The sequence below is a fragment of the Melospiza melodia genome, chromosome 25 (genome assembly GCF_035770615.1).
Source record: "Melospiza melodia melodia isolate bMelMel2 chromosome 25, bMelMel2.pri, whole genome shotgun sequence".
Lineage (NCBI taxonomy): Eukaryota > Metazoa > Chordata > Aves > Passeriformes > Passerellidae > Melospiza > Melospiza melodia.
The window spans coordinates 2,335,906-2,355,050 of record NC_086218.1 but is presented as its reverse complement, the minus strand read 5'-3'; the positions used below and the strand labels follow the sequence as shown (position 1 = coordinate 2,355,050).

Below are 19,145 nucleotides of genomic sequence, written 5' to 3'. Positions count from 1 at the left end.
ATGAGTGGGATTCTGGGCCAGGTTTGCCTGTGATGGCAGGGTCCTGCACATGACTGCTGGGTAGCAGATGGTCCCATCCATTGCTCCTTTTTCTGGGTCTTTTTAGGACCCAGAGCACTCCTGATTGAGCATATGAAGCACTGAGCTTGGAAAGTAATGGTTTACTGTTATTTGTCCTTTTTTTCTTTGTTTTTTTTTTTTTTCATTTGTTTTGTTTTGGGTTTTTGGTTTTTTGGGGGATTTGTTTGTTCTATGTTTTTTTTTTTTTTTTCATTTTTGTATTTGTTTTTGTTTTTTGGGGTTTTTTTGTGAACAGCATCTATTTGTAAAATTACCTGAGGCTGAGGCCATCCACCCTGGCACCACTCATCATCTGAGTGAAGAGGAGGATCGAGAAGCAAACAGTGCTATAATCATATCAGGACCATTTTCCCCATAGCCATCTTAGAGTAGGATTGTAGAGTAGGACTGTAGATTGTAGAGTAGGGTTTAGAGTAGGATTATGTGGAGAAAAGATAAAAGACTCTGCATAATTCCATGTAAATCAGGGAGAAGCCATTTATTGTGCTTCTAAACATAGTTTATAATTACTTCCTATCCTATAGCTTTCTATAGTCATGCATTTTTTGGTTGGTTGCTGTGCTTTGTCCACGCATCTCTTGACTGGTAGCTCTATTTTGTCCTGAGGCAAGCACACATCTTTTTCCTAATCTAATTGGTAAAAGCTATAAGTGTCATATTATTTGGGTTGCTACCCATTTGTCTGTCAGCAACTCTTCTGCTTCTTCTTTCTGCTCGCAACATCACCTTTTTATCCACAAAGTTGAATGCAGCTTTATTAAAAACCTGACCTAGTCCTAGAAGGTTGGTTAGTTTAGTTAGCTCCAGAAGGTTAGGCTGGTTCATTTAGTGCCTGTCCATTTTCCTGTAAATACCACCCTAGAGGATTATAGAGTAGGATTGTAAATAAATAAAGTTTCTGAAACTTTAATTCATCTGCAAGAATATATTAGGAATGTAAAGCTAGGAGTGACAGGGATAGAGGAAGCAGTTGTGAAGAAGCGGAGACCATAGAAATACCTTGCTTAAAAATAATTGAACAGTCAGGAGAGGCTTGGACCACGAGCAGCAGGTCCAAAGGTCTTGCCAGCTGGCCATGGGAGAAGAGTTCACCATGAGGAAGATGGCTTTCTTCCTCCCATACAACCACTCCCTCATTTCAAAACCCACCAACCCAGTTGAGGGAGTACAGTTGTGCAGCTGTAATAGATATTCAGCTGATAAAAATGCAAAATAGGCAGGTAATAATTTTGTAATATGGGCCCTTAGGAACCTAATGTAAAACCTTTTCTGTAGAAATAGAGAGCAGGAGTCTGCAACTCCTTGCACGTGTCTTTGGAAACTAGTTCACATGTGTCCAGCGCTGCAATAAATACCCTTCTTTTCTACTAGAATAAGTTGAAGAGTCACCTGTCCATGCTTCAAGGGTTCTGCTGGAGTTGTGAACTGATTTGCAAGGGAGCAGAAGAGTTTCAGCAGGCAATTTTTGGAAGAGATGGAAGCCTCTTGTGAAGGGAAAGCCATTTGGAATGAAGTAATGATCCCAAAGTCCATACAATTGTATCTTTGTGTCTGAATTTAAATCAGAATGATTATAGATAGCTTCATGCAATTTGTCTACAAATGTATCAAAGTCTTCATTCTTTCCTTGACAAATCTGTGTAAAAGACATAGTGTGTAACTTATCTGGAAGTGCAAGAAATGCATTATATGCCAGTTTTTGGCTCATCTGAAAGACTTGATCAATGCTCTTAGCCTGGGCAGTGGCAGTAGCTCAGGGCCCTTTGCCAAGTATAACTGTTGTGCTGTTAAACCATACAGAGGATCACCCTGCACTCTAGGTCTTGCTGCTTCTTGAGCACACTTTTCCTCCCAGCTTTTATGACACATCACCTGCTGATGGGGTGGCATTCTAAGTCTTATTTGGGTATGCACATCAGCTGGAATTAATGTGTTAGATGGAAAAATACACTGCAGAAGTGACTGTGCAAGTTGGGATTTTCAAACAAATTGTGAAATTGCAGCTCTCAACTTTTTTAAAATCTTCCAATTGAAAGGTTTTCAAACTCTTCTTGCAGCATTAGTTACTACAGGAAAAGCTTCTACATCATTGGAGAGAAAAGTCCCTTCCACAGTAACTTCTGCAATAACTTTTTTTCTACTTTCGTTTCTCTTTTGTGGAGATAAAGCTTGATCTGCAATTCCTGAGAAAGCATTAGGAGGACCGTGCTATTCTGGGAAATGGACACTGTTTGCTCCTAGCATTGAACAGATGCTTGACATCAGGCACAAATTCCAACATACAAAATGTAGCATGCATCTATTAGGCTCAGACTGCAAGGATAATGTAGAATTGTGGAATTGGCCTTCATTTAAATTGGCATCACTTTTTACACCAGGATTAACTTCATCAAATGTCCTTACATAATTCAAACAATTGGCTTGTTGGACAGGAAAACAAATTAACATTACATCTGCAATACTGAATGAGCTCACCACTGATGTAGGTAGCATAGGCCACGCTGTGTTAGAGGATAGGGCTGCTATAGAATTTGTGTTGCTAGGGCAAGGAGATGGGTGTGAAGATTTTGAAGGGATGTGTTGCATGAGTTTCTCTGACCACTCTGAATCTATTCACAAGAAACTGTCATTGGTTAAGGAGAATATGAAAAAGCTTACAGTGGCTGAGAATTCTTTTGATGAGTGGCTAAAATCCTGGGGAATAACAGGCTGGCTCAAGGACTTAGTATGCTTTGGCATTATGTATTCTTGGCTATGTAATTAATAAATAATTCAATGTATTATTGGCTTTGTATTCTTTTTTCAAGTCTGCTTATAGTGCCTTGCTTACTATGCTATGTGCAAAACGTACTTGATCATGCTTTTAAATCAGTCTGGCTTGTGCAAAAACAAAACCAGGGAACTGTTGAGAGTTTTTTGCAGATTGAGGAATTTTTGTTAGACAATGGCCATATTCAGCCGATGCACAATCCAGCCTGTTTTTACTAATGGACAATGGACACATTCACAAACAATGAATATTCAGAAATGGGTTCGGAATATCCTTGAAAGAGATAAAAGAAGAAGAATCATCAGGACTCAGCAAGTTGGTCAGAAAGTTTTGAAAAGTCAGAAAAAAGTGAGTCATGAGTGGGCCAGACGATCACAGCAAAACGTGTGAAAAATTAGATGATCCAATCAGCATTCTAATTTAGATGTGCGAACAGCTAGGATTAATCAATCATGTATTAGGTAGAGACGTGTGGACAGTAAAGATTTATTATAAATATAGTCTTTTAATGGATAATAAATTTGTCTTCACTGCATCATGTTTGTCATGGCGTGTTGTCCCTGTCCCTTAACCTCCGTGCCCCGCAGTGGTGGTACCCACTGTGAAAGCCAATGCCAGTGTTGTGAGTAAAACACTTCTAGGATCAATCATTCTCTAATATGGGATGCCAAACAGTATTGATTCAGACCTGGGAACTCATTTCACATTGAAGATATTGCAGAAAGTTGTTCAGACCCTGGGAGTAAAATGGGAATTACACACTCCAAGGCACCCACAGAGTTCTGGTCAGGATGAATCAAACTCTTAAAAGAGCTCTAGTTAAGCTAATGATTGAAACCCAAATGTCATGGATAAAATGTCTCCCTTTGGCCTTCTTAAGAATTAGAACCCAACCCCAGTCAGATCTGGGGGTGTCACCCTATGAAATGATGTTTGGGTTACCCTTCCTGACCTCACCCCAGAAGGTTGCCACCTATGAGGAAGGGGAAACCAATGCCAAGAAATAAGTGATGTCCATAGCACAAACCTTAGAACAGCTAAGAAATAAAGGGGCAATTCCTCAAACTCCCACCCTGGATTTCAGAATCCATAATATTAATCCTGGGGATTGGGTGATGATCAAGTCATGGAGAGATCAGCCTCTAACTCCTCAGTGGGAAGGTCCCTTTCAGGTACTGCTCACCACCGAATCAGCCATGCAAATTGCAGAGCGGGGATGGACTCATGCCAACAGAGTCAAAGGCCCAGTAGAAGAACCCAAAGAATGGACTGTAACATCTAGGCTGGGTGAAACATGATTGACTCTCAAGCAGAGACTGAGAGACAACCAGAAAAATACCAAGATACCCAAAAAGTAGACTCAAGCTTCTACCAACTAGCTGAGAACTGTCTTCCTGTTTTCATGAGTGAGAATTACCAGCATCTGTTGAGGGGAAGTACACAAGGGACTGTAAAAGGCAATGGGACAGCTTCTTTAAGAAAATAAGACAAAGAGAGGAGGGCAAGACCAGGTTGGCCCCTTTGTTCACTACCAAGAAAGCTCCATATCCCTGCTGTAGAGAGGGAAAATTTTTGACTCAATTGTTCGAACAAAATAACTTTTAGAAAAAAAAAAGTGAGTTTGTTATAGAAGAGTAATCCCATGGTTGACTCTCACAATTAAGGGGGGAATATTAAAAATATGTTAAGAGGGGAGTATTAAATATATGTTAAGAGACATTTTGTAGATGTATAGTTATTATTCCCATCCCCTTGCATTGTTATCACAGGATGGCCTCAGTAGTCAGGGCATTTGTTAAATGCCAAATGTTACTATGGCAGCACCTGACCTCCAATCAAGGTATAAGAATGTGATCTCCACTACTGGACAGTGAGGAAGGCATCGATTGACAAGACTTTGGGAGGGGCTAGAGATGTAAAAGACAGAACATTCACTTGGTAGATAAGCACATGGTGACTGAATCCTTTGCTCCTGATTTGGTATCTTTTCTTGATTCAGTCTTCTATTGTATTTTGATAAGGTATTAATAAAGCATTTAAATTTTTGAAAGGGAAAATAGTTTCTAACATGGGATTGGGGAATTTGGGGCAAGGTTGTTCACACTGGATCAGCTCTCAAGGTGAAACTTCTCTGACCTGGCCAGACCTCCTTAGGAGATACCCTAGATCAATATCAACCACAGAAGGCTGCAATCACCTCTTGTATAATAAAAACAGCAATAAAAAACACCCTTTAAGATAGGAATACATATTGCTTAGAAGGTCTCTGAAATATTTCTCCATAACTTTAAAAGGAAAACTTTCAAATGAACTGCACTGGAGCAGAGGGAAATCAAGGCAGAGCCATGGTTTGTCAGGACTTCCTTGATCCTAATGAGCCCTGTGGTGCATTTGGAGCTGAATCCTGGAACCTCAGGGCCTGAGAGGAGATTGCACAAACCTTGCCAGGAGTCACAGTCAGAGGAAACACCCAAAGTGTCTCAAAGCATGAATGGGTCCCACTGAGGTCCATCCCCAATACAGGCTCCTCATGGACACCATGGAGAAGAGAACTGGAGACCAGAATGGCACAAAAACTTCTGAGAGACTCAGTGCAGACAGGAAATTCCAAAGTACCTTAAACACCTTGAGTATCTCAAAGTATTACTGAGCCCAGCTGAGTGTCAGTACAAAGCTCTCAAGGGATTATCTAAAGCAGATAATTGGGGCCATGATTGCACAAACCACTCACAGAGTCTGTATCAAAAGGGAAACACCAAGTACCTTAAATTAATTAAAGTACCTGAAAGCATTAATGAGCCTCACTGAGTGTTGTTACTGACAAAGCCTCTCCAGGGACTAAATAAAGCAGATAATTGGAGACAATGATGGCACAAACCTCTCACAGACTCCAAGCCAAAAGCCAAACCCAAAGTCCTTTGAAAAACCTGCAGTCCCTGCAGGGAGCATTAAGGAGCCCCCAGGGCCATTCCTGAGCAAGGCTCCCCAGGGACTCCTTCCAGCAGATCCTTGAGGCCACTGGGATGTGGGCTGGGGGGGGATGCTGAGGGTAGGACAAGGGGCTGACAGTGCCCAGCCTGGCTGGAGCTGTGCCAGGAGGCCCCAGGGCCTCAGGACAAGGTGTCTCTTTACAGCCCTTGGTGGCACAGACCCTGCTGCTGTGGCCAAGGGCACCAAGACTTGCCTTCTCTTTGTCCCTACCTGTCATCACTGCCACCAGTTCTCTGCTCTGCCTGGGGCCTGGGGACTCTTTCTCTGTCGTGTCCCTCAGTGGAACCCATTAAAAGTCCAAGAAAGTTTGGAGTGTGATTCTGACTTGGAGTTCTGGAGAGGTTTCTTCAGCTCCCTCTGAGGGACTGATGTTCAGGGCCTGAGCACAAAGCCCTAGAGGCTCATTAAAGTCCTTGCGCTGTGTCTGTGCTGCTGGGCTGGGCTGGGCTCCTGGCAGACAGGCAGCTCCCGGTAACCAAGAAGAGCTTCAAAAGCACATTTCTCTTGATGAGCAGCTCTTCTGCCAGCCCAGCAGGGCTGGGGCACTGCCTGCAGCCACCTCAGGCACAGCACAGAGGCACAGAGAGCTTCAATCAGTCAGGGCTGGGAAGGTGCTGAGAAGTTCCTGGGGCAGAATCTCTGCCAGCCCTTGGCACAGGAACCTCTGGCTGCAGGACAATGCACCTGCAGCTCCTGGAGCCATCTTCTAAAGCTGGAACATCCCAATGCCTACAGACCCGGTGAGTACATTCTCTGATTGTCTCTTGTGCAGAGCAGCCAGGGGTGCCCAGGGCTGTCCTGCAGAGCAGGGTCCTGCAGCCCAGGGCACTATGCTGGGGCAGGGACTCTGCTGCCTGCCAGGGACAGCTCTCAGCCACCCCTGGCAGCTGCTCCCAGCACTGGGGGATTAGATCTGGGTGGGAGGAGACAGCTGGCAAGGCTTGGAAATGTTCTCCTTTTGTGGTGGGGATGATGCTGCATTGTTCAGGTCTGCTCTTAGCATGGCATTAAACTCCAGAACATTTCTAAGTCGATTATGCAGGGAGCAGAGCAAGGCAAGGACTGCAGAAAAGGGAAAAATCTACTTTTTTATTCTAATGCTCTCGGGTTCCTGGATGGAATTTGTACATAGATCTTCATCTCTCAGTTCAGGTCTAGAAAAATAAATTTTTTCTCAGATCTCACTAAACCAGGGAGTTAAGGAAATCAGCACAGGGCCCCTCCCAGGCAGCATCAGTGTTGCTTTTCCAACCTCCTCAGGGTTGCCATCAGAGCTGGCTGAGCCAGAGCTGCCCCTGGGCCCTGCCAGAGCTGGGAGGGGTCTGCAGGGCAGAGCTGAGCCCCAGGGCTGGGCTGGGCTCTGGCAGCACTGGCAGGGCCCAGCCCTGGGCACAGGGAAGCAGCTGCTGGCAAGGACAGCTCCAGGCAGCAGAGTCCTGGGCAGGCAGTGGGGGGAAAGTGCCCCCAGGCTGTGCTGGGATGTTTAAAGTGCTCCCCAAACCAAGCTATTCCATGATTTCTTTTCTTACAGATCCTCATGCCAAGACAGAAGAAATGTCCAACAGCAGCTCCATCACTCACTTCCTCCTGCTGGCATTGGCAGACACGCGGCAGATGCAGCTCCTGCACTTCTGCCTCTTGCTGGGCATCTCCCTGGCTGCCCTCCTGGGCAACGGCCTCATCATCAGCGCCATAGCCTACAGCCACCACCTGCACACGCCCATGTTCTTCTTCCTGCTCAATCTGGCCCTCAGCGACCTGGGCTCCATCTGCACCACTGTCCCCAAAGCCATGCACAATTCCCTCTGGGACACCAGGAACATCTCCTACACAGGATGTGCTGCTCAGCTCTTTTTCTTTCTCTTCTTTATTGTGGCAGAGTTTTCCCTCCTGACCATCATGTGCTATGACCGCTATGTGTCTATCTGCAAACGCCTGCACTACGGGACCCTCCTGGGCAACAAAGCTTGTGCCCACATGGTAGCAGCTGCCTGGGCCAGTGCCTTTCTCCATGCTCTGCTGCACACGGTCAATACATTTTCCCTGCCCCTCTGCCATGGCAATGCCCTGGGCCAATTTTTCTGTGAAATCCCACAGATCCTCAAGCTTTCTTGCTCAAAATCCCTCCTTAGGGAACTAGGGCTCATTGCCATCAGTGCCTGTTTAGCACTTGGTTGTTTTGTGTTCAATGTTTTCTCCTATGTGCAGATCTTCAGGGCCGTGCTGAGGATCCCCTCTGAGCAGGGACGGCACAAAGCCTTTTCCACCTGCCTCCCTCACTTGGCCGTTGTCACCCTATTCCTCAGCACTGGCATATTTTCTGACCTGAAGCCCTCCTCCATCTCCTCCCCATCACTGGATCTGACCCTGTCAGTTCTGTACTCGGTGGTGCCTCCAGCCCTGAACCCCCTCATCTACAGCCTGAGGAACCAGGAGCTCAAGGCTGCAGTGTGGACACTGATGACTGGATGGTTTCAGAAACACTAAACTGCTGGCCAATTTCTGCAAATCACTTCTAATAAAATGATCTTTGATCCTTCTTGTTGGTTTCATTTTGGAGGTCATTTTACTTTGTTTTAGAATTTTAATATTGTTAACCAAATAATATCATTGCTTCTGACATTTCTCATTTTGTTTCCTTCCACCATCCCTGTTCTCAAAGACTATGTTAATGAGGGGCTGTGCTCTCAGTACCTTTAAAGGAACTAAAGGATCTCCCAGCAAAGTTTTGTGCAGAGATGCCCTTATGTTGCCTTCCCTGGAGCTGCAGCAGCAATATCTGTGTGCAGAGCTGGGGGCAGATCAGTGCTGGCCCAGCAGCTGTGCCCAGCAGCAACACTTGGTGTTGCCAGTGCTGCTGCCATGGCCCTGCCCCGCTGCCCTGGTGGCCCTGGTGTTGCTGTAGGGCCTGAGTGCTCTCGGGGCCGGGCACAGCCCTGGGGGTGGCAGTGCCGGGGCTGAAGCAGGGACAGGCCTTGGGCACTGCTGGGGCAGCGCTGATGCCTCAGGCCAGGGCCTGGGGGTTCCAGGCTCCTTGCCCAGGCTCTCTCAAGAACACGGCCAGGCCAATGCTCAGCACAGAAAAACCCCGTGAGCAGCCCAGGGTGGCCATGGGCAGGCTGTGGGCAAACAGGATGGCTGGTGCCATGCAAGGGCCCTGGGGCAGATGGGAAGGAGCAGCAGAGCAGGGGCTGATCCATCCCCAGTGCGCTGCACAGCCCAGGGCAGCGTCCCAGAGCGTCCTCATGGAGCTGCCAAAAACATCCCCCCTCTGCAACCCTGGCCTCTCCCCAAGCTCACACAGGTGCCCCATCCTTCAGACACAGACACGGCAGCACTGGCTCAGGAGCCCCTATTTGCATTGCACAGAGCAGGCAGGAGCACCCTCATGCTGTTTCTGTGGGGACATGAACATGAGGGAGCACAAATGCCATCAATCTCCTCGGGCCAGCAAAGGCTGGGGCACACCAGAGAAACCACTCAGCTTGATCCTGGCCTCTGCAGTCAGCCAGAAAGTTTGTTCCCATCAGCTGGGAGTTTCCTGTCCCACTGCAGATGCTGTTTCTCAGAGCCAGGGCTGCCTGGCAGCCACCCCCATACTGCCCTGAGAATTTTCTTGGCTTCACCTTTGCTTTCTTTCCACTTCCCTTTTATGAATTTCTTCCCATTGCCCACCCCTCTTCCCTTCCCAGCAAACAGCCCATCCCTGTTTGCCCTTTCCACTCTGGCCCCATTCCCCATTGCAGTTCCTGACTTGGCACCATGGGAATGTCCCTTGGGCAGCAGGATCGTCCTATAAGTGCTGCAGGAATTGTCTGCAGGCTCCTGCAGTGCCTCCTGCTGCTCCCTTGCCAGAGGCACCACAGGCCAGGGGGGCACATCTGGGCTGCTGTGTCTAGCTCTAGGGCTCCCTGTTCTGGACAGTGAGGAGGAGCTGCAGAGGCTCTGCAGGACTGACAGGATGGGCTTTGGGGCTGGCAGGAGAAGCTGAGGGACCTGGGTTGCTGGAGTTCCTGAAGAGGAGGCTCAGGGCTCATCCTGCAATTGCTTCAAGGGTGGTTTCAGAGAATCCCAGAATCAGCAAGGGTGGAACAGGCCATGGAGATCATCAAGTCCAACCTGTGCCCTGACACTGCCTTGTCTCCCATGAGCCTCCTCTTCTCCAGGATAAACAACCTCAGCTCTCTCAGCTGCTTCTCAAAGCTCTTGTGTTCCAGACCCCTCACCAGCCTTGTTGCCCTTCTCTGGACACGCTCCAGCCCCTCCATGTCCTTCCTAAATTGAGGGCCCCAGAACTGGACACAGCACTCAACGTGCTGCCTAACCAGTGCTGAGCACAGTGGAAGAATCACTGCCCTGCTCCCACTGGCCACACCATTCTTGATCCAGGCCAGGAGCCATTGGCCTTCTTGGCCACCTGGGCACACTGCTGGCTCATGTCCAGCCTGCTGTTCATCAGTCCCTGCAGGTCCCTTTCTTCCTGGCTGCTCTCCAGCCACTCTGTCCTGTAGAAGTCCATCCGAAAATCCTTCATTTTTTGCCTCACAATTGTCATGAGAAAAGACTACCGAAGGGTTAAAACTGCTGAGCCAGTTGGGAAAGAAAATCTCCTGATTATCTAGTGTGTTCACAAGTGATGTTTGCACAACACACCATACTGTACTCGAAGGGGGCATGCTGCCCTTTTCTGGACAATTGAACTGGACTTTCTTCCAAACTCCTGACCTGGCTCGACTGAGCTCTGGGGTGGCTCCCCCCCGCTCCATGAGAAGACCCCCATTGCCTGTCTTCAACCACCGTGAAGGACCAACAGAGATGCAAATCCCCTCAACAAGGAACCAAGAACCCCTCTGGCACCCTATTGGTACCCCCATGGCACCCCCCTGGCAACCTTCTTCCAGAGACTGGGACTATACTCCCTCCCAACTCAGGGAGGGGGAAAAATCTAACGTACCTGTGAGCATTCGGCCATGAAATGGAGCAGTCTCACCCCCTCCTCCTGTTCCTATTCACCCTTCCCCCAACCAAGAACAGTATATCTTGGGGTTCGGTTCGACTGCTTCTTTGAGTAATCCCCAAGACGTTTACCAGTGAGTTTCGGCGGCGGGACCCCAAAGACATCACGTTTTGGTAGCTATACCCCATTCCCTGACTTCCTTTCCTCCTTTTTTTCCTTGTCTTACCCTTCTTTTCCCCGGATCCCTTAACCAAACGCATAATTAGCTGTGGTTATAATCAATAAAATTGCACCTTGTTGATTTTTTACTGCAAAACCCTTGTGCCTTTGTTGGTTATTTTTGCACCCAAAAATCATTCATCACCCGTTCATTTCGGGTGGACCTTCACATGTTCCCAGCCTGTAGAGCTGCAGGGGTTGTTGCGGCCAAAGTGCAGGACCTGGGACTTGGACTTGTTAAACATCACCTTTTTGGATTTGGGCCCTGGATCCAGCCTGTCCTGGTCCCTGTGCAGATCCCTCCTACCCTCCAGGAGATCCATACTCACACCCAGCTCGGTGTCATCTGCAAATTTGGTGATTTTCCATTCTTTTTCACACATGTGATAATCATTTCCCCAAATTCATTAACATATTTCCCCTCTCCTTAACCCATGTGTTCTTCTGTCCTGGGGGTCTCTCTGCTGGTCCCTGGTGCTCGTGGACCCCAATATTCCAGTGGGCCTGGCTGAGCTTGCAGGACACTGAGGCTGCTGAACTTCCAGTTCCCCTTCTCACACAATGGGCATTGTGTGGTTTCCACAGGCCTGGGGTTGTGGAGAACAAGCTCCAGGTATCAGCTCACCTGATGGAGACAATTGCTCATCTGGTAACATGAGGTCACAGAGTGGGCTGAGACATCACAGAGTGGGTTATGTGAGGTCATTGACCAGCTACGACATCATAGGCCACCTCTGTGACATCAGAGATCCAGCTGTGACATCACAGGGCAGACTATGACATCACAGACTCTGGTGTGATATCAGAGATCAGCTGTTTAACATTAGAGAATAGTCTGTGACCTCACAGAGCAGGCTGTGACATCCCAGAGGGGCTGTGTGACATCCCAGCAGGGCTATGTGAGGTCACTGGGTTGGTCACTCCGCCCCAGCTCCCCCTCACAGTTTCTCCCAACAAGTCCAATGCTCTTCATGCCCAGCAGGGTCCCTGTCCCCCGGGATCCCCCCAGCCCACCTGGAGCCACCGCCTCCACCAAAGGATGTTTCACAGGATCCACCCCAGAGCCTGACAGGGAATAAGGGGCCAGGGCTGTGTGACCGGGACATCAAGGACAGGGATTATCCAGGTCACTGCAGCCTGGTTTGGGTTGCCCAGGGCAGGAAAGCTGTCTGGCAGCTGGAGCAGGGTCTGGGAAGGGCCTCCAAGGTGGGGCTGGAGCCTTTGGGCTGTGAGCAGAGGCTGAGAGAGCTGGGCTTGTCCAGCCTGGAGCAGGGAAGGCTGAGGGGCTCCTCATCCCAGCCTGGCAGTGCCCGCGAGGAGGGGATGGAGAACACAGAGCCAGGCTCTTCACCAGGGGCTGGTGGGAGACAAAAGCCGATGGGTGGAAGGGGAAAGAGGGGAGATCAGCCAGGACAGGAGGAGATGAAATGAGTCAGGCTGCTTTCAGAATTTCCTAAACACCAAGAGCAGCCTGACCTCCCTTCTCCATCTACCACTGACAGCTTTGCAAATCAGGAATTGTTTGAGCTGTTTTGCCCCCACTCCAGGACGAGCATCCTGATACAAGAACTTTATTGTGTTTTTTATCTATCACAGAACCATGTTTGTCTAAAATTAATTTTAGTATGGAAATCACCTGTGGAAGGTGCACTCATCAGACACTGCTGAGACATTGCACATAGCTCAGGGAAGAGATTGATTGTTATTAAATTGTGTCCTTTCCAACTATGGTCTGTTGGCCATGAAGATAAAAAACCTATGTCTCTGAGTGTCACCAGTTCCTGACCCCTAAAGGACACAAACCTGATGAGTTGTGGTTCCCACTCCAGTGGCTGCACTTGCACCTCCCTCCATCCCCAGAGCAGAGCTCCCTTGTCCCAGAAAGAGCCTGGCAATGCAGGGATGAAGGAAACAGGACAGGCTGTGGGGATCAGGGGCACAGCATGCCCAGGGATTTGGGATGGTTGTGAGCCCAGGGCAGGACCCAGCCCTTGGCCTTGGTGAACCTCATCCTACTTTCTTGGGCCCATGAATGGCTCCAGCCTGTCCAGATTCCTCTGCAGAACTTCCTGCCCTCCAGCACAGCCACACTCCCATCCAGCCTGGGCTCACCTGGGAACTGACTGAGAGTGCCCTCGATGGCCTCATCCAGATCAACAATACAGAGATTTCATTGACCTGGCCCCAATCCTGAGCCCTGGGGACACTCCTGGATATGACGCCATTCCTCAGCGGCTCTGAGTGCCGGGGGTTGTATGAGGGAAATGGTGGGGTGGGGGCCATGAAGGGTCTTGATTTTCATATCTGCTCAAACTGCATTAGGAGGTGCTGGGGATCAATATCAACTGGGGATTGCTGATATCAATCTATAAAGAAGAAAATAAAACAGGACAAAACAGTTCTCTCTGCATTGTTTTAAATATGGTATATTCACTTTTAATAGACTTCTGAAATCTGTCTAATTAACCACAGAAGATCTGAAAACTTAGATTACTCCCATGGGCTTTTCTTGTTTTGGGTGTTTTGAACAAATGTTTATGAGCTTTTTTCACTTAATTCCTGAAGTGAAGAGCTCAAGAAAGAAGAGCCCCCTGGAGTAGGAAAATTGATCAGCACCCTCCAAGTGGATGAGGATCCATCCCCATCAGGGCAGCAATGAGCAGAAATGGGCACAGCTTTGTGGCTGCCCCAGCTTTGGCATGGGCCCTGGGCCTGGAGCAGGATCACCTCTTGAGGGCCCCAAGGCCGGGGCTCTTGTGCTGCCCTGGCAGATGGGATGGCAGCAGGGGCTGCAGAGCTCTCAGCACCTCAGCCCGAGGGCAGCAGGGCAGCCAGGGAACCTCCTTTGGCCTTGGCCAAGCACCTTCCCCCATGGCTGGGGCTGAGTCCTGTGGCAGCTGCAGCTGCTGCTGTGCCCTTGCCAGGGGCTGAGGCCGAGGGCCAGTGGCCAGAGCAGCCTGGCCTGAGCAGAGCTGTGGGGCCAGAGCTGGCTGGGCTGGGCTGGGCTGGGCTGGGGAGAGGCCCTCGATGCTGCCCAGAGCTCAGGGCAGCTGGCAGAGCTTGCAGGGAGCTGGGCTGGTCTCCGAGAGGCTGGCCCAGAAACCATCAGTGTCCATCTCAGCCTGGCTGAGCGTGCAGGGGCCAGGAAGAGCAGCCCAGAGTCCCCATTTCTCTGTGTGGGAGCTGAGCTTGTGAGCCCTTGAGCCCTGCCAAGTGCTGGGGCTGCACCTCCACCTCCAGAGATGTGATAGATGGGAGCAGGAACAAATAATTCCTTCTGGATTGTTTCTTGTATTTGCTTATGCAGGTGACCTGGAGTCATATGTAGATAAGCTGTTTTGATTCAGATAACTTGGGTAAAGTGATAAGAATAATATTTTTAGCTGACAAAAATACTTCACACATAATACACAATAAGAAAGAAAAGACACATAATCAGAAGAGCATCTGAGTTTTTAAGAGCGTGAGACTCATTGATGTCCCAGCAGTCAAACATGTTCAAATACTTTCCTCAAGGGTTCCTTGAGATGAGAGGTGACCACCAGAGGCCAAGGACAGCCAGAGCTCTCTGTCCTGGCAGCTTTTGTCTGGGAGAACCCTTGCATACAGGGAAGTTTCGAGGGGAGTATCAATTTTAGCTGTGGGCACCTGGAAGGACAACTGGTTCTTTTCCATAGGAAGGAAAGCACTGGGCTCCAGTTCTCCAGGGGCTGATGAGAGGCAGCCCTCAAAATTCCAAGATCAGCTGGGCCTGTCTAGTAGGCCCTGGGAGGCTAAACCAGCCAGATCTTTTCCATGTTCCCTTGGTTTCATGGTGCTCTGCTGTATCACAATTTTCTCCTTGTTTCTGCAATGTCGCAGTGGCCCCGTGCTTCCAAGAGGCCCTGCAGGATCACAGAGGCCCCTTGCTTCTGTGGAGCCCCACAGTGTCACAATGGTCTCCATGATTCCATGGGGCCTTGCAATGTCACAATGATCTCCATGGATCCACGGTGCCCTGCAGGATCACAGCAGCCCTTTGGATCCACGGGGCCCTGAAATGCAGCAATGGCCTCTTGGTTCCACAGATCCCTGCTGCTTCACACTGGCCCCTTGGGACCATGCAGCCCAACAGAGCCACAATGATGTCCTTGGTTCCACGAGGCCACACAGTGTCACAATGGTACTTGGATCTATGAGGCCCTGAAGTGTCATCATGGTTCCACAGGAAGGAAAGCAGGAAGGAAAGCATGGAGCCCCAGTCTTCTAGGAGCTGATAAACAGCAGCCACTAGAGGCTGAGACCAGCCAGATCTGTCTGTCCTGGCAGCTTTCATCTGGGAGCAACAAAATAAATATCTCGTATCTCAGATATAAATATTCTGTATCTCAGGTATACGGGATTTTGGGGGAAGAATCCCAATTTCAGCCCATGAGCACCTGGATGAGAAGGCCAGGTCTTTCCCTCAGGAAGGACAGGACAGAGCCCCAGTGTTTCCAGGGCAGATTAGAGGCGACCACCAGAGCCAAATTGAGCCAGGCCTGTCTGTCCTGGCAGCTTTTGCTCGGGAGAAACCCTTGCATGTAGAGAATTTTGGAGAAGTACCAATTTTGTCCAGAGCTGCGAGCAGAGGCTGAGGGAGCTGGGCTTGTCCAGCCTGGAGCAGGGAAGGCTGAGGGGCTCCTCATCCCAGCCTGGCAGTGCCAGCCAGGAGGGGATGGAGAACACAGAGCCAGGCTCTTCTCCGGGGGGCCTGGTGGGAGACAAAACCAATGGGTGGAAGGGGAAAGAGGGGAGATCAGCCAGGACAGGAGGAGATGAAATGAGTCAGGCTGCTTTCAGAATTTCCTCAACACCAAGAGCAGCCTGACCCCCCTTCTCCATTCACCACTGCCAGCGTTGCAAATCAGGAATTGTTCGAGCTGTTCTGTCCTCACTCCAGGACGAGAATCCTGATACAAAAAGTTAATTGTGTTTATATCTATCACAGAACCACATTTGTCTGAAATAAATTTTAGTATGGAAATCACTTGTGAATGTACTCATCAGACACTGCCAGGATGTTGCACATGGCTTGGGGAAGAGTTTGTAATTGTGTGATTGTTATTTTAATTGTGTGATTGTTATAAAATTGTATCCTGTTCAACTGTGGTCTGTTGGCTAGGTCCAGTATGGGCTGGAGGGAGCTCAGATTTGCACAAGGCTGCTCTGAGTGCCAGGGCTTGGATGGGAGAAACAGTGGAGTGGGAGTAGGGACTGAGTCTGATTGATTGTCAGCCATGAAGGGTCTTGATTTTCATATCCATTCAAACTGAATGAGGAGGAACTTGGATTCAGTGTCAATTGGAGATTGCACATATCAATGAATTACTAGTGAAGAAAAAAAAATTACAGGACCTAAAAAATATTTTCTTGCTGTCTTTTTAATCTCAGAGTGTTCACATTGAATAGGCTTCTGAAATCTGACTAATCAACAACAAAAGATTTGAACACTTAAATCAAATTATTCCCAGTGGCTTGGCTTGTTAGTGTTCTCAATGTTAATGAACCCTGGGACACTGAATTCCTGCACTGAAGAGCTGAAGGCTGAACAAGCCTCTGCAGCAGGAAAATTCAGCAGCAGCCTCCAAGGTGCTGAGGATGTCAGCAGCCCCCACTGAGGCCATCCCTGCCCAGAGACCGTGGGGGAATGGGCAGACAAGGAGAGCATCCCTGGGGCTGGGGCAGCACAACTCAGAGGCACCAGCGGCTCCAGCTGGGCAATGGAGTGTGGAATGTGACTGGGAAAGCCCTGCCTGGGCTGTGCCAAGCAGGACAGAAAAGCCCTGACTCCCATCCCACCAAACAATTCTCTCAATAAGACATTTAAAAGGAGTTACAATTATTTGTGTCCTCTGAGTTAGATGTACTGGAGAAATGCCTACAAGAGATTCTCAGGAGTTCAAAACAACCAAACAGCCTTTACTGGGGATTTTAGAAAATCAGAGAAACTTTGACAAAAAGTTAAATATGACAGTCAATCAAAAACAAACACTTCTCAAAGCATTAACTTGGCCCATTCAACTTCACTAACTGTAAAGCCCATTCAATTTTAAGTTAATCAAAATTTGCAAGGAGACAGAAATAGAAGAAGTAGATGCACAAAGAGAGAAAGACAAATAAGTAACAGAGAAGCACCCACACCTGGATTCCAGTGTTTTTCAGATGGAAATTCCAAGAGGGGATAGGGTCAAGATGTGTGCTCTCCTTGTAGTCAGCCTTCAATACCCCTTGGTCTCCCTGGGCCCTTCCCCCAGGTGGGGCTGGACTCATTTGGTCCCTCAGGAGCTGGGCTGGTGCTGCAGAGGTGGCTGTGGAGCATTGTCTGTTCTGTGCCAGGGACTGGCAGACACTGCTGGGCTGGGATAGAGGCTCCAGGGGGATTGGAGTTTCAGGGCAGGGCAGGGCTGGGGTTCCAGGGCAGGACAAGGCTGGACCTGCCCCTTCCTCCCCACACATGAAATGATTCAAGCCAACAATATCCTCCAGTTTGTCACAATAGGCACTGTTGAAAGTGGAACCCAAATTTGGCCATGGGCACCTGTCCGAGAAGGACAGTTCCTTTCCATAGGAAGGAAAGCACAGAGCCTTCCCTAAGGTTTTGGGGCCAGATTAGAGGTGACCTTTGTGAAACCACTGCCAGACAGATTTGTCCTGGCAATATTGCTATGGGAACAATCCCTGGATATAAGGAAATTTGGAGGTGAAATCCCAGTTCTGGCCATGGGTGCCTGGAGGAGGACAGTTCTTTCCCATAGGAAGGAAAGCACAGAGCCCCAGTGTTTCAGCAGCAGATGAGAAGAGACCCTCAACATGCCAAGGTCAGCTGGACCAGTCAGGTGGCCCATGGGAGGCCAAACCAGCCAGATCTGTTCTGTGTTCCCTTGGTTTTGTGGGGCCCTGAGGTGTCACAAGGGCACCTTGTCTCCATGGGGCCCCACAGTGTCACAATGGCCCCCAGGTTCCTGAAGGTCCCGCAGTGTCTCCATGGTCCCAAGGATTCCACGAGGCCTTGCAGTGTCACAATGGTCTCTGTGGTTCCATAGGCCCCACAATGTCATGTCACTCCTCTGCTCAGTGAGGCCTGCACTGTCACAATGGACCTTTGGACCATGGGGGTTTGTGGTGTCACAGTGCTTTCCTTTGGCTCCACAGTGTCACAATGGACCATTGATGACAGGAGGCCAGTCTGTGTCACCCTGGAGCTTTGGTTCCATGCAACCCTGCAGTGTCACAATGGTCCCCCTGGGTTTCTTAGTGCCACAATGCACTACTGATGACAGAAGGCCTCACAATGTCACAATGGCCCCTTGGTTCCATGCAGCCCTGCAGTGTCACAAAGGCCTCTTGGTTCCATGGTGCCCCACAGCATCCCAATGCTTTGCTTATTCCATGTGGCCTTGTAGTGTCACAATGGTCTCCATGATTCCATGAGTCCCCCCAGTGTCACAACACCCCCTTGGTTCCATGAGGCTGAGAAGAGTGTTAATGGTCTTTCCATGGTTCCATGGCTTCATGAGGCCTTGCAATGTAACAATGAACCTTTGGTTCCATGGGATCTCACAGTGTCACATGGCCCCAAAATTCCATGAAAACCCAAAATGCCATAATGGTCTCCACAGTTCCATGAGGCCCCTCAGTGTCACAGCAGACCCTTGGTTTGATGGGGCCTCTCAGTATCACAGTGATCCCTACATTCCATGGAGTCACACAGCATCAGTACAGTCCCCTTGGTTCCATGAGGCCCAGCAACGTCACAGTGCTCCCTATGATTCTATGAGGCCCCACATGTCACAATGGTCCCATGGTCTCACAGGGCCCACAGTGTCACCATGGTCCCTTCGTCTCACAGGGCCCCACACTGTCACAATGGTCCTTGGTCTCACAAGACCCCACAGGGTCACAATGGTCCCTTGGTTCCATGGGCCCTTTGCTGCTGCATTCCCCCCTCCCCTTCTCAGGCCGCCCTGCCAGCTGAGAAATGCTCCTTGGGCCTCGGCCTTGGCCAACAGCCCCTGGACTCAGCTCCTCTGCAGCTCATCACAAACACTGTCTGCTCCAGGCACTGCTGCTGCCCAACCAGCTCCTGGTTCCTGTAGGAGCAGCACT

General features: G+C 49.3%; 1 protein-coding gene and 1 long non-coding RNA gene across 2 annotated transcripts in view; both read left to right on the top strand.

The window, feature by feature from the left end:
- The window catches only part of LOC134429177 (uncharacterized), a 31,978-nt gene extending 28,592 nt beyond the window's left edge, over positions 1–3,386 (top strand). Inside the window, exon 2 of the long non-coding RNA XR_010030538.1 lies at positions 1,453–3,386. This is a non-coding gene — a long non-coding RNA (uncharacterized LOC134429177). The remainder of the gene's footprint in view (positions 1–1,452) is intronic.
- Positions 3,387–7,396: 4,010 nt separating this feature from the next.
- LOC134429302 (olfactory receptor 14I1-like) lies at positions 7,397–8,311 on the top strand (the record flags this gene model as incomplete). The annotated part of the gene is made up of 1 exon (XM_063176434.1): positions 7,397–8,311. A coding segment is annotated over exon 1 (915 nt), but the record flags the coding sequence as incomplete, so codon positions are not given.
- Positions 8,312–19,145: the final 10,834 nt, after the last annotated feature.